This window comes from Thermobia domestica, chromosome 11, assembly GCF_964235325.1.
Source record: "Thermobia domestica chromosome 11, izTheDome1.hap1.1, whole genome shotgun sequence".
NCBI classification, from domain to species: domain Eukaryota; kingdom Metazoa; phylum Arthropoda; class Insecta; order Zygentoma; family Lepismatidae; genus Thermobia; species Thermobia domestica.
The window spans coordinates 71,658,312-71,674,016 of record NC_137464.1 but is presented as its reverse complement, the minus strand read 5'-3'; the positions used below and the strand labels follow the sequence as shown (position 1 = coordinate 71,674,016).

General features: G+C 36.4%; 1 protein-coding gene across 1 annotated transcript; it reads left to right on the top strand.

Moving 5' to 3' along the window:
• The first annotated feature begins 212 nt into the window (after positions 1-212).
• LOC145665173 (uncharacterized) lies at positions 213-15,349 on the top strand. Its single transcript, XM_081732457.1, has 3 exons — positions 213-399; positions 7,845-7,990; positions 14,824-15,349. Exons 1-2 carry the CDS (start codon positions 213-215, stop codon positions 7,970-7,972), a joined length of 315 nt encoding a protein of 104 aa, XP_081588583.1. The 3' UTR covers positions 7,973-7,990; positions 14,824-15,349.
• Positions 15,350-15,705: the final 356 nt, after the last annotated feature.

The following is a 15,705-nucleotide window of genomic DNA, read 5'->3' as shown; positions in this document are numbered from 1 at the left end:
TCTCTCACAAGAGTATCGTAGTAGCATTATTACCAATCATTATACTAATTATAGCAGCATCAAATAAATATATTTGTTAAAAATTTGAAATTTATAATATCCTGGTGGCATCGCACAGGCATTTATTTGCGATCGCAAAATAGCATCGCTACATCAACCGTCATTTGTTTCTCAAAAGTACCAGCATTCCTTGCGCGATATGTTGAATTTGAATGTTGATCTGTCCCTGTGAAGTTGTGAACATATTTACACGATCAGTTTATCTTAGTGGACCGTATAAAGTGCACCAATACCGTCAAAATCATCAGTTTATAAACTGTCCAAAGGTAAAAGCCGGGGCAAGAAAGCAACAAGAAGAAGAAGAAGTTGTGACAACGCAGGAGCTTACAAGAAAACTCAGTAAGTAGAACGATTACATAAAATAATTTTGCTTTATTGTCTGTAAAAGTTACGACAAATTTGTTTACAAATTAGTAAATTCATGTGGGAGACTAGATTTCCATTTTTTTATGTTTATACATAAAATACCGTGCAGGTTTCTTTTGGCTCACCATTCGAAATAATTGCTGAAAAATGAATTAGCTTAATAATTTTCTTTTTATTGTCTCCTAAGTGATTTTCGATAGGCGATTTGAAATACGTCACATGGCATGGATAAAATTCAAAGGGAGCGTCAGAAGTAATTGTCGAAAAATTGCAGTTATTATTTTATGATTTGCGTATATATATACGGGACCGGATATATCACGTAAAAACTACAGTACAAAAAATACAAATCAGCCTGTACTACGTGGCCACTAAAAAGCACCAATAGGCAGGGCTCTAGAACACAGGTCTCTCTTTCCATTTATCTGTAATATAGACAGAAATCAACGTGCCCTGCGGGGCTCTAACCCGCTTTCACTTGCTAACGCTCGCTTGGTAATACTATGTGAATTAAATATTTTACTTTGGTATAGAGAAAAAATCTATTAACCTATATGGGGACCTGTGTTCTAGAACCTTCCCGCAACAATACTATCTGAATCAGAGCAGGGCAAAGGTGGATTACAGCAGGAGCGAGTGGATGCTTTCCAGAGGGAAAGGATGTGTTAGGCAAGGAAGTGGCAATAAACAACTCATCTGAACCTGTTCCTGCAGTTAGTTACAGTTCTCAAGAAGGAAAGACAGAAAACTACGTGCCCTGCGGGGCTCTAACCCGCCTTCAGTCGCTAACGCTCGCTCGGCGATTTGAACTTTATCATATTACTGCCTTGCCCAAAGTAAAGAGTTACCGGGCGTATATTACCATTTTAATGAGAGGTTATAATAATTCTGCGTGTAGTTATACTTCTGGCGTGCCTCTCGAAATCTGTGTTTCTTTCAGAAGTAGTTCCCGGGGCATTGCTAATACTATTCTAGTTATTATTATAAACGTATTGTTTTGGATGCTCCGGGGGGCACTGCCCTCCCAAAAACAGGTCTGGAAAAAACACTGCTCGAAATACTTAGTGAGATAAAATTCTTTCGCCACTTTCTTTCTTGTTGTGTATTCAATGATTTTCGCCAAGCGAAGTATAAATTTTTCACTTGGCATAGATAAAATTCAAGGGGACCGTCAGAATTAATTGTCGAAAAGTTACAATTCTTTTACGATTTGCGTATTTATACTGAGTCCTGATGTGTGGATAAGAAGTACAGTACAAAAAATAGAAATCAATCTGTGTTAGCGGGCTACTAAAAAGCACGAATACCATCTAACCGAGTCATAGAGGGTGAAGGCGGGGGCCCAAGGGGGTGCTTCCGAAGGGAGAAGGCACGTACTCTTCTATTTTGATCACGGGATAATGGCGCGTATATTACCATTTTAATGACGTATTCACGATTTTTTTTAGGGGACAGGCGCTTGGCTAACTTTGTTCCTGGAGAAGAAAAAATTCTGCAAGATAATTTATTTACTTTAATACAATTTCAATGGGCGTAAACCCGGAAGCCCCCCTTAAATACACCACTGGGTTATAATAATTGTGGGGATCATTCGAGCAGACGTTTACACCGAGAACAAAATTTATAGGTAAAATGTGAAGTATTTTTCGTGAAGGAATAAGAGTGTGAATGTAGGTTATTTCTGTCATTGCACAGCTTATTGAAATGGATTTTGAATACAAATAGGGTAGGAGTAAGCGGCGGGAATTTCCGGTTCATACGTCAGTTGTGAACATCTGCGATGGCCGTAATGTGATTTTTTTATATATATAAAGAATTGTGTAATAAAGAGAGAAGGATTATAAAGTTTCTGCAGAGTCATGGTGTGGTGAAGCGCGTAAAATCAACTGCGCAAAGTGTGGAAAAGATGTATTCACGAAGAAAAATTCAGAACAGAGGCAATAGCCCTACATACACTATTTTCAGTTGTAAAGGTGAGAAAGAAAGGGGGGGTAACACACGTGTATTAGCTGTGAAAGTTTTTTTTTAAGGATAGAAATTAAGTGTTTTTGGAGATAAGAATAATTACAAATATTGTAAATGACCATCCGTACTCTTTTATGCGTACCCCCCACCCCCCTGTCGCTGATGTGCCTGCTTCCTACGCTCTCACTCGGGCCCCCTGCTGTGCTTCTGCCCTGACTCGGTTAAATAGCGTTCTTACTTTTTACTGGCCACCTAGCACAAGTTGTTTCGCTTTTTTTAGAGCTCCTCATTTAGTGCATAGGAGAGCACGGTTGCTTAGTGGTAGAGCGTTCACCTCCGGTGCATGGAGTCCCTGGTTCGATGCCAGCTCGCGCGGTGTCGACTTTGTGGTGAACAAACGTGCTCGTGGGTTTTCTCGGGGTTATCCCGTTTCCCCCCACTTTCTTCATTTCTCATTATCACCGTCTTCTTTAGCCTAAGCGGCGGGACGTTAAACTTAAGGATTTTTCATTTAGTGCATGTTCTGCAAAAAGAAACCGGAAGATGCAAGGAATGCGTCAAAATTTGGTAAAACAGCCTGCTCGAGTATTGCCTAATTCTGCGTGCAGGTTTACTATTGGCGTGCCGCTCGAAATATTTGTTGAAAAATTATAATTCTTTCGCTAATTTTGTTATTGTCTCTTAAGTGATTTGCGGCAGGCGAATGTAAATATTTCACCTAGCATATATAAAATTCAAGGGGGCCATCAGACTAGATTTGCCGAAAAATTACAATTATTCTTGTATTGTATTGTATTCAGGGTTTGCCCAAGTGGGCCCACCCCGGAAAAAAACACCGGGTTTTTTCGGGTTGGACCCACCTGAGTTTTTGAGATTTTCGTTAGTATATTATTGGTGCAATTAACGTGATCACGTTGGAAGTGATTATTATCAGATTTTGGACTTTCCTTGGGCACATTAGGTGCTTTCACGTTAAGGTATACAACATCCAAAGTAAGGCCTTTATAAAGTTCTTAATGCACTGAATGCATTTAAAAAAGCCGTACCTTAGATTGAGATAATTATAGAACAAATTCATTTATGGAATGTGCTTATATCCGATTTGAAGTAAAATATGCAATTTTATATTTTAGAAAATACTTTCCGTGAATAGTGTGCTCGCTTACTTAGCGACGCCGAAGGACATTATCCCTCATACATCTGATGGGTTTAGTGCCATAGGTGCTGGTAATACTAGTAAATATGTAGTGTATTGATAAAACTATTAGTATTATTTTTTATTATCTTTGATGGTAACACTGGTATTCTTCAGTAGAGTTTGGTTTTCCAACAACAGATTAGTTATTTGTTGCTACTTTTCAAATAAGCTTTCTGTAGAATCAACAGCAGCAATAGCGTAAAATTTCGTGTCAAATTTAAGGATCTTAGTGCTCGGAGTTTCGAAGAGTGCGTAACGCTTACAATTTCAAGTGCTGAATTCAAACTTTGTGCTAGTGAAAGTTTCGATGTACAGTAAAGAAAGCTTGCATTTTCGGAAAATAATAATAAACCTTCGTCGCGAAAGAAGTGCTCGGGAAATTCCCGCAATTAAACGCACAAAGCATCGAAACTGAATACCGGTACTTCAACAATAAAACTATTTGAAAAAAATGAAATGAACTCTTTCAGTTTTACGTCCCACGGTTATGCCTGTTAGGCTAAAGGAGACCGTGATTATGAGAAATGAATGAAATGGTGGAATGAACCAAGTGGGAGGAAACGGAATAACCCGAGAAAACTCACGAGCACGCTGTTTATCCACCAAGAAGTCGACACGGCGCGAGCTGGAATCGAACCAGGGACGCCAAGCACCGGAGGTGAACGCTCTATCACTGAGCCACCGCGTCCCTAATAAATCTGTTTATTTTACGCTTTAAGATATTTAGTTTCATTTAAGACAATTGAAACATTTACTTTATGAAATTGAATTATACAGGGTGTCTCATAACAACATTTTTGAGATGATTCCTGACACCAAGATAAGACAAAAAGTATAGACCAACCTGGGTGCACAATTGCTTCCTTTCGGACTTGTAGGCTGCCGAAAATATGAAAAGATGAACTTTAAAGGTCTATAGCGCCAAAACTATGGGACCTACCGTAGTCGTGTCGAGACTTCACTTAAAAACTGAGATGTGCACTCTCCAAAACTACACGTTTCAGAATCCTGCGGTACTCACGCAACAATTTTTATAGAGTTAGCCTTGGTACTGGCATATAATTTGGAGTACTGGCCAACTACCGCTTGTTCATGTTTTCGGCAGTGAACTTCAACAATAGAACCATTTATTTTACGCTAGAAAATATTTAATTTTATTTAAGACATTTTGAAACTTTTATTTTATAAAACATGAGTTATAGATTGATTTGTTTAAATTAAATTAATATATTTGTTTTCAATTAATATATTTGGCGAATGTCAGTAAGGGTATTAGGCTGATTCGTTCTATATTTGTTCGTTCGTCTGCCTGTACCACACGTACAACAGGGTACCACTTTCCGTCTTTTAAGTTTAAATTTTCAGGGTACAAGTACGAGACAAACTAAATTTCTCATGTTCAGATTTTGGCGGCATACCAACCTAAAATTTCAAAATAGCGGGTATCCACGCCGCAAGTTTCAGTTTTTTAAGTTGAAATTTTCAGAGTAGAAGCACAAGACACTCTAAATTAACTGTGTATATTTTGGCGGCGATCCAACGTAAAATTTCAAAATGACAGTCATTTTTCAAAACAGCAGTGAATATAAAGTTGTTGCAAGTTGTGACAATCATAATCTTGAAATATAAATCACATTTTAACACTTTTACCCTAAAGGCATTGGAATATTTTTAAAAAAAGCTCAATTAAACCCGAAAATACCCGAAAAACCCCATATGGGTTCAGGTGTGTTGGGCTTTTTCAAAAAAAGAAGGGAAGAAGAAGGGTACTGACGGCGATGGAGGTGGTAAAAAATATGAAATGAAATGAAAATGAAATCTTCCAGTTTAACGTCCCACGATTATGACTATAAGCTTAAGGGAGATGGGTGGTAAAAGTTAGTAGACACGTGTCCGAGAGTTTTTGAAAATTCCGTATATTAGAGTGAAAGAGGCTCAATTGTTGGTCCGACAGTGAAGCGAGTACGTTTAGAACTAGTTGAAACGTTTAGAAAACGTAGTTCATCTCTGCTGCATGAGGTCCTTGGTTCGATCCCAGCTAACGTCAAGCGGGCTTTGTGGTAGACAAACCGTGTGCGTGTGTTTTCTCGGGGCTGTCCCGTTTCCTCCCACTTACTTTATTCCACTATTTCATTCATTTCTCATCATCAGCGTCTCACCCTGGATGCATAAACGTGGGACGTTAAACTAAATGTTTCATTTCATCTTAATTTCCATGTACAATACCTGCTTCTTGAGTTATACATAATATTTTCAATCTGTGAACAATGCTAAACTAGTGTATTAATATAGGTTGCTGACGTTATAGTACCTACAATTCTCCGCAGAATTTGATATTTATGAATTCTGATAGAACAACTTCGTGTAGGCTTTGTTTTGGAAGTAATTTGGAAATACGTGACTTGTTAAACAATGCATGCTAGAAAGTATCTCTCATCCATGTTCGCGAATAGTTTGTTTTCTGCATTACTACTCCCTGAATACAGCGTGGGTGTAAAGTCAGTTCTTATTTGTAACAATGAATATTTCTAAAACTAAACAACTTATCACAGTTTTATTTTCATCGAATACATTATTAGAGTGCACCATTTGGTTATTAAGTTACATTTCAACGTATGCACCCACATTTTCCACAACTTCTAAAATGTTAACAGTATCACACGCCAGCTGAGCTGATGCCAATTTCTAGGATAATCTAGATTAAAAATAGGTATTGACTTTATAACCACCGTGTATATTCTGAAACTGTTAAATTATTCCTAGTCTTCCTGTAGATTTCGTAATATTTTTTTATAGATACGTTGCTTTCATCAATTTCTAATTTACAACGGCAGGGTTGGCTGGTTTAAACGGCTGTTTCTTTTTTCAAAAAAAAAAAAAAAAAAAAAAAAAAAGAAAAAAAGAACGAAAAATGCTTTAAATCGTGTGAACTTCATAGTGTGGTCTCCACATATCACACCATATGCTTTATGTTTATCTACTTTTCATCTTTTAATCAAGCGGTCCCGTGTTCAATTCTCGGTCGAACCACAACCCATCTTTCAAGTGTAAACCAAGTAGCGATTCGGTGTCCCTTTAAGCGAAAGTCTTCTCCGTGATAACTTTGGTATTTCATAAGGATGTTAAGCCTAAACATACGAAACGAAACCAAATTGTATATTTCTACTTGCCTGAATGCCTGTTGTTTTATAAAGAAGCCAAGGTTGCTTAAATATATTGATAGAAATTGGCAAAATGTATCAACTGCCTACGTAGCTTCCAACATCAGCTTGGATTCGACTTTGTTTTAATTTTGTTGAATGTTATCTACATAATAAATTTGTCATTTAATATGATACGTTGACCTTAAAATTTTACATACAAATACATTTAAACTAATAATAGGATTTTCCCAATGGCTAAGGCGGGAGTTTCCTGATTTATATGTAATTCTGTATAATGTTTTTACTTCTGTAACTACTTATCTTTTTGTCCTTCTGAAATGACTTTTGACAATTATATTTATTTATTTATTTAACAATCACCAGCAGCTCATAGGCCATTTTGCACTGGATATCCAACAACAACAACAACAATGGAAAGGATTTGGGAAGGTATAGGCCAGGGCCTGTTTAGTAGGTACCATCCCGGCATTTGCCTGGTAGGACTGAGGGAAACCCTGGAAAACCTCAGTCAGGATGGTCGGCAGCGGGATTCGAACCCACGACCTCCCGAATGCGAAGCCAACGCTACTTCGCTCGGTAAACAACTAGGCCTATGTAAAGATCAGTATAACGTATTTTTATCAGGAGTCCTTCGTGAGTGAGTCGACAATCTCACTTGTGACCAATTAGTCCCGGTTTCGTGTCGAAATGGACAATTTCTCTTGGATGTAAGCCGAGAAGCAGTTTGGATTCCCTTTCAGCATAACCTTGTTGTTGCATAATAACACCAAGACGGAACAAATTAATTTCTGTCCATATCTAATATAAATACAAAGAGTAAATTATTTAAACAAAAAAAAAACTGTTTTTTTTTTCAATAAAAACCATGGTTTTTGCCAACCCTATACAACTGCTTGAAAATTAGTATGTAACTTTTCTTTTATTGGAAAAATAAAACGTCAGTGCAAATATTAATTTTTGAGGATGCGCCAATTGCAACTGACTCGGTGAGACTGTCGTCTAAAATCAATGTAATTTGTTTAAGGGCATCAGTTGTATGCTCTAAATTTCCATTACTATTACTTGAGTGCTTAATGTGTATTTCATTACAGGTCTAAGAAATGAAAAACTGGGAGGCCACAGCTTAGAAGCCATCACAAGAAACATCATGAAAAAGACAAGTGCAATAGCTGAGCAATTTAGTTGGCACGGTGCAAAAGGAAAGAGCTTTCCTCGTTAACCACTAACACAATAATAGGTAAGAAACTCTCCCTACTGTTCTTTAATCTCATTTTCAGAGTGGAAAAAAATATAGAAGTTGTCATTTGAAGAGGGATACACTATGTTTAAAATATTGTAAAAACAAAAAAATATGGTGCCCTTTTTATTTTCTTCGCTTTGAATACTTAGTATTGTGCCATGAATACTTCTCAGAACCATCTTCCTGTAAACTTTATTTCCCAAAAGCATATACTGCAACCGCTGTTATAACATTTAATATGCTTTGGAAATCCTTATTTTAGCAAAACGTGCAATTTTCCTGTCCTCAAGTGACACGTTACATTTAAGTGCCCGTGGAAGAGAGAGTTGAATATATATAAAATATATTTCATCCTTTTACTGAATTCTTCTGTCATGTTGGTGGTTTTCTTGAGCATTTCATGATTAATTCCTACATTATCAAAATTATTCATTTGTATAAGGCAAAGTAATATGTATGGCCTGCTCCGTGGCAAAGAAATCGAGCAAGGTAGCGGCAGGCCCGTGCTGGCCCACCGGGACGTGTCCCGGTGCGCCCTCCGAAACATCACAGTATAAGAAAAGGTACAAGTTTTTAGTAATAAATTCTTACACTTTTATTGGTAAAGAACCCGTGAAAGGTACAGTAAACCCTTTACATTTCGCGCCCTTGCGAAACCACATCAAAGATGAACGATTTTATTTACTCTTCTGTGTGCCACAGTTCCGTACGATAAATATATTCAGTTACTGTTCGTAAAGAACCCGTGAAAGGTACAGTGCGCCCTTTATACAAGGCGCCCTACGAAACATCACATTATAGATAAGTGGTTTTAGTTATCCTGTGTACCAGCTTTGTTTAATAAATTCAAACAGTGACTGTTGATAAAAAGGCTGTGAACGATATCAGGCACCTCTTACATAAGATGCCCTGCGAAATACCACATTATATATATATATATATATATATATATATATATATATATATATATATATATATTTAATATTCTTCTGTATTTGTTTTGTATTGTAAATTCATACAGTTGCTATTGGCTGAGAACAGATAAAGAGTATAATCACTTACAAAAATATTATGAAGTTATGTAGTTATGAAATGAAACAATGTGATACATCAAGATAGTTAGGATGCATTCATGAAATACTGCATTGACACTAGTCTCTAATTTACGATTTTCACGCATCAAAGCTTTCGCAGTTTTAATAGCATCCATATATCCAGCATATTGATTGTTCCTATGTGTTTCAAAGTATTGTTTGAATAATCAGTATCTATTGTATTTCTAAAATATAGCTATATTAATTTCCGTGAAATGTGGTCTTCCTGTCACCACGGCATGGCGTGCCCTCAGGTTGTGGATCGAGGAGAAGGCCTCTAGATATAGAGGTTAGCTGCGAACATACTTGTATAAGCAGTCGCGGACAGATGACAAGGGGTGAACCTCCAGCTTGGGGATTTGATGTGGGGCTAACAACCTCATCCTGTAAAAAGAGGCTTGTTCAGATGTAGTCGCAGAATCCTCGGATCAGAACTGATAAGTTGGCACGAACTAAAAAGTAAAATCGACCTGAGAATTGACACATGAAATATTAGAAGTTCCTATAGGAAAGGCGCGTTAAAATTGTAACGAATGTATTTAGAAATAGAGGATGGATCTAGTGGGATATCACGAAGTTAGATGAGAAGGAAATGGAGAAATGAAGTCGGGAAATTTTACGTTCTTTTACGGGGAATGAATTAAAAATTACCTACTAGGAACAGGGCTTTTCATTTATAAACGAATAATATCAGCAATTATATGGGTTGAATTTGTTAATGATAGGTTTTCTTTTACTTCTCTAAAGGGTCGGTGGTGTAATATTGTTTTAAATGAACATGCCCCAACAGAAAATAAGGATGACGGTATAAAAGAAAGTTTTTACAAAAGAATAGAACGGGAATTTGATAATCTCCCGCAATACCATATGAAAAGTATGTTAGGCGGTTTCAATGCAAAGGTAGGACCAGAGGGTATTTTCAAATCGATTATAGGGAATAAATGTCTGCATAAGGAAGGTTGTGACAACGACGTTAGACTCGTGAACTTTGCAACATCCAGAAACCTTATCGTGAAGATTTCAAAATTCCCACATCGCGACATTCATAAATATACTTGGACTTCATCAGATAGAAAAACACATAATCAAACTGATCACGTTTTAGTAGACAGAAGAAAACAGTCTAGCACAACTGATGTTCGGTCGTTTAGAAGAGCTGATTGTGATAATGATTACCATCTGCTAGCAGCGATAATAAGAGGAGAATCGTCGAATAAAGGAAATATTCAATATCTGAAAACGGAGCGGTCTAATTTAAAGAAATTAAAGGAGAGTCAGGTGAGGGGAACCAGATCGAAATGTCGAATAGATTCTCGGTTTTAGAAGGCTCGGAGTGCACTAATGTTTAGGATACTTGGTTGAAATTACAGATATCACTAAAATTACGGCCAAAGAAATACTGGGGCACGCATAAATACGTAGAAACAAACCATGGTTCAACCAGGAATGCACTAAAGTAGCAGAGAAGAGAAAACAGAAGAAACAGCGTTGGCTACAAAATCCGAACGAAATAACCACATAAAATTTCATTGTCATATGGCGGAAAACTTCCAAAACTTTTAGAACAAAGAAACGCGAGTTTTGAAAGCTAAAATTAATTAACTTGAAGATAATAGTAAAAACCAAAACATTCGAGGCATGTATAAATGCATCAACGAACTTAAGAAAGGCTATCAGGGTCGTGCTTATACATTAAAGAAAGCCAACGGAACAGTTCTTACTGATCAGGATAGCATCGTAAATAGATGGAAATATTTCTTTGACGATTTAATTAAACCCTTACCGTATGCCGTGTCATATGTAGCATATACCCTTTTTTCACTTTACCTTTTTGTGATTTATCAAAGGCATCAAATGACTGTTTTGTCTGCTGTGTGAAATATTAACGTGTGGTGACGTGATAAGAGATTTTGGTGTCATCTGGCATGTTCTTTGTGAGTTGTGTGTCATATATGGCACTTACTTATTTCTCTTCGGAATTAAGTGAAAAATCTAAAATTCAAGTTTTAATTCATTTTTCAAGTTCCCATATGAGGATTTCCAATACTGATTATTTTCTTGCTAAAAGGAACAAATCATGTAGAAAAATAGCCAAACACTAACGTTCGTCGGTTAGAAAGTGAAATGCATAATGCATAACCGTATATTCCAGAACCTAACCAGACAGAAACAGAAATCGCCATTTAAAAATTAAAGAAACACACATCTCTGGATGTACACGAAATTCTGGCTGAGTTAATTTTAGCTAGAGGGGAGAAATTATAGAGCATGATACACAAACTCATCCTTATCTGGAACAAGGAGGAATTACCACAAGAGTGAAAAGAATCAATCATATCCCAGTTCAGAAGAAAAGCAAGAAAACTGATTATATAATTATTGATACATTTCTCTTCTGTCAACATGCAATAAATCCTCTAAAACATTCTATTAGCAAGATTGACTTCATACATAGATGAAATTATTGGAGATTATCAGAGCGGATTTAGGTAAAATCGATCAACTATCGACCAGATATTTACCATTCGATTAATACTTGAAAATAAACAGGAATACAATATCCTGGAATATCAATTATGGACTTTAGACTATGGAAACATTGTACATGTTTACAGAATTTGGAATACCGATAAAGGTAGATTAATTCAGATATGTTTAAATAAATCCCAAAGTAAAGTCTGGGAGGAAAATTTTGTCAACGAGCTTTCACGTCGAGAATGGCCTGAAACATGGAGATGCGTTGTCTAACTAACTCTATAGCCTATGGAACCCGGAGGTTCAATGACGCGTTCACAAAAGCTCTCCACTGACTTCTATCCTTAGCTAACTGCATTCAGTTTCTACTTTTTATTCCAATCTCTGCGAGATCCATCTTAATATTGTCCTCCCATTTGCGTCTAGGTCTTCCTAATGGTCGCTTTTCGATTGGTCTTCCAGTCAAGACTTTGAAAGCGTTTCTACTTTCTTCCATTCTAGCTACATGACCCGACCACCTAAGCCTCCTAGACTTGATGACTCTGACAATGTTGGATAAACCATATAAATTATGTAGTTCTTCGTTATGAAGTTTCCGCCATTCCCCATTCCCGTTCCTCTTGGGTCCAAATATTCTTCTCAGGTTCTTCTTCTCAAATACTATGTTCTTCCCTCAGAGTAAGTGACCATGTTTCGCAACCATACAGAACAACAGGCATGATTATCGTTTTGTATATTTTGTTTCAAATTCCTCGACAGAATTCGCGACGACAAGAGATTTTGAACCGAATAGTAACACGAATTCCCTGCTTTTAGTCGACATTTAATTTCTCCGTGTATATGATTTTCCTCTGTTAATATTGATCTTAGATATTTGAAACTATCCACTTTATCAAAAGTATTATTTAATATTTTAACACATCCATAATTTGATGTATTCCGGTCCCAACGCACTTCCATGTATTTAGTTTTATCTGCATTTACTTCTAAACCCATGTCCCTGCAAGCGTTTAATAAAATCTCTGCATGTCTTTCTATTGTTCTCCTATCATCACCTATTGAATTTACATCATCAGCATATGACATAACCTGGTGAATACCGTTCAACTGTAGACCCTGGTTGCTATCTTTGATTTTCCTTATAGCGTATTCCAGAACGAAGTTAAATAATAATGGCGACAACGCATGTCCTTGTTTCAGGCCATTTTCGACGTGAAAGCTCGTGGACAAAAATTTTTCTACTCGGACTTTACTTTGGGATTCATTTAAACATATCTTAATTAATCTAATTAGCTTTCTCGGTATTCCAAGTTCTGTAAGAACGTTGTATAATGTTTCTCTCCTAACCGAGTCGTACGCCTTTCTAAAATCAATAAATACTTAATGTACAGGGGTATTGTATTCCAACTTTTTTTTCGAGAACCGGTATTTGACGAATGGTAAATATTTGGTCGATAGTTGATCGATTTCGTCTAAATCCGCACTGATAATCTCCAATAATTTCATCTGCGTATGGGGTCAGTCTTGCTAATAGAATATTTAACTTTGTTCTGGAGAACACTAAGGAAAATCAAAAACTGCAATCAGGTCCTAGAGTAAGGGGCGTCATTTCAGACCTTTGCTTGAGGGGGGGGGGAAGAGCACCACCGACATAGACTTTCACGTTTTGTAGTAGTATATTAGTAGACAATCTATTAAAGTATATGTAATTCACAAACTCTGTGAAGGCAATTGCCCCTCCTGCCCTCCCTAAATGACGCACCTGGCTGAATTGTATTTACCAGGTTATGGCATACGCTGATGATGCAAATTTAATAGGTGATTATAGAAAAATAGAAAGCAATGCAGAAATCTTAATTAACGGTTGTAGAGATATGGGGTTAGAAGTAAATGCAGAGAAAACTAAATACATGGAAGTTTGTCGGAATCGTAATACTGTATTTTATGGATGCGTTAAAATACCAGATAATATTTACTTTCGACGAAGTAGATACGTTTACATATCTTGGATCATTATTAACAGACCAAAACTACAACCACTAAAAAATTTGATATCAACTGAAAGCAGGGATTTCGTGTTATTATTCAGTTAAAAATCTTTTGTTGTCGCGAATTCGGTTGAGGAATTTGTAGCTTAAAATAAAAAACGATAATCATGCCTGTTGTGCTTTATGGGTGCAAAAAATGATCACTGACCCTGAGGGAAAATCGCAGACTGAACGTACTTGAAAACAATATTCTTAGACCAATATTCAGACTCCAAGAGGAACGGGGGCAGAAACTTCATAACGAGCAAGTGCATAATTTATACGTTTACCAAACATTCTTAGGGTCATCAGGTCAAGGAGGCTCAAATGGGCAGGTCATGTAGCCATAATAAAAGAAATCAATTCAGAGCTTTTGTAAACGCGGCACAGAACCTCCTGTGTCCACAGGCCATAGAGTTATATTAAGTTGTTGGTATATTTGGCTTCTTTATATTAAACAGAAATGTTATTACAGGATCTAAAAAGTTTTTTATCTAGTAAACAGGATTTCGATTCCAGGTTTCCACAAATTAGCTATTTACGTTAACACTAAAACAAATTTGGTGATGATTTTGATATAAAATGACACCTATACTTTCTTTCAGTCTCTCCCTCTGTATATATATATATATATATATATATATATATATATATATATATATATATATATATATATATATATATATATATATTCCAGTTTGTATGGGCGCCCTTTCAGTAGACTTGTCCACCGCCCTCATTAGTATCCCAGCAAGGGCCTGGGTAGCGGTCATCAAAGCCTTAGTAACCATCTCGGCATTCATGTTGTGCGACTGAGGGAAAAAGAATGATCGGGCCCAGATTTGAGATCGGAGCCTTCGGAATGAGACGCTAGTTCATCAGCTCAAATGCTGCCACATGTTTGCAAATTATTATTATTTTTAATGTTAGGTTTAATATTTATAAGATGCTATACTTTTTAAAAATAAAAGTGCGACAACTTCAACATGTTACAACGTCCGTAATTAAGCTACAGTCTGAGGTATGTCACTTTCAGCTTTAGCTCTTGTCTTCCTTGCCCTTTACACTTTCTTCAGGATGTTACTTTTGTAACACATTATTGTCTTCACAACCTGCTGTAGGTCCTACACAAACATTTTAAATATTTTTGTAAGTTTAAGATGTAATAATTGATCTCTAATCATTCCCTGCTGTTATTATGTTATTAAACACTACCTATTATTTTTATTTTCAGAAACTGCAACACGAGAGAAACGTAACTAACGATGAGATCGCGTGGATTATTGGGATTTGGCTTCAACATGCCATACAGAGACGAACAAGAAAATCAGTTAAGAATTCAGCTGCAGTTCCACAGAACTTGAAGTGACAATTCCCAGCGTCGAAATTAGAGTTAGTTGTGGTAATCAAAAGTGAGATTATACAGAAGCAAATGAGTATTTCTGGTTATTCAGCAATGTGATATTTCTTGAAAGTAGCAAGAAAGTGACATTTCGTGAAAAGATCTATTCCCCATGCGCCGTAGATTTGTGGAACATATTTTTAGCAACACACATAAATATTGTTGTTGTTGATTTTTATTGAATTAGCGTGTCAGTGACATAATTTCCTAGAACAAGTTTTTAGAAGTTAAAATGTGAATTTCTGATATTTGAGAAGATTGTTCTTAATGTATAGAAACAAATAATACGAGCAGCATGAAGATTCTGCTGAAGAGAATTTAAATAAATAAAGCCAGAATAGTGTATATTTTAAATAAAGCCAGAATAGTGTATATTTATATTTTTATTAAACTACTAACCGATATAAACTGATACATATGTATATTTATTATAGTGGACAGTGTAAATTATAACTACATAATGTTAGCTTTCTCTCATGTTTTTTTCCCCTCCTCAAAATCTTATTTATGCACAGAATGTTTCTGGGTGTTCCACTGCTACTACTGGTATGTGGCCACGCTGTGTATGTATGTTGGGGTGTCTTATGTCATATTGCGAGGTTCAGACTGCAAATTAGTCTTCACAATCATCGCGTTTCAGTTTTCAAAGCGGCTATATTGAATTTATTATTTTTAAGATAGGAAAAGGATTGCCAACAATTGTTTCTTGAATTG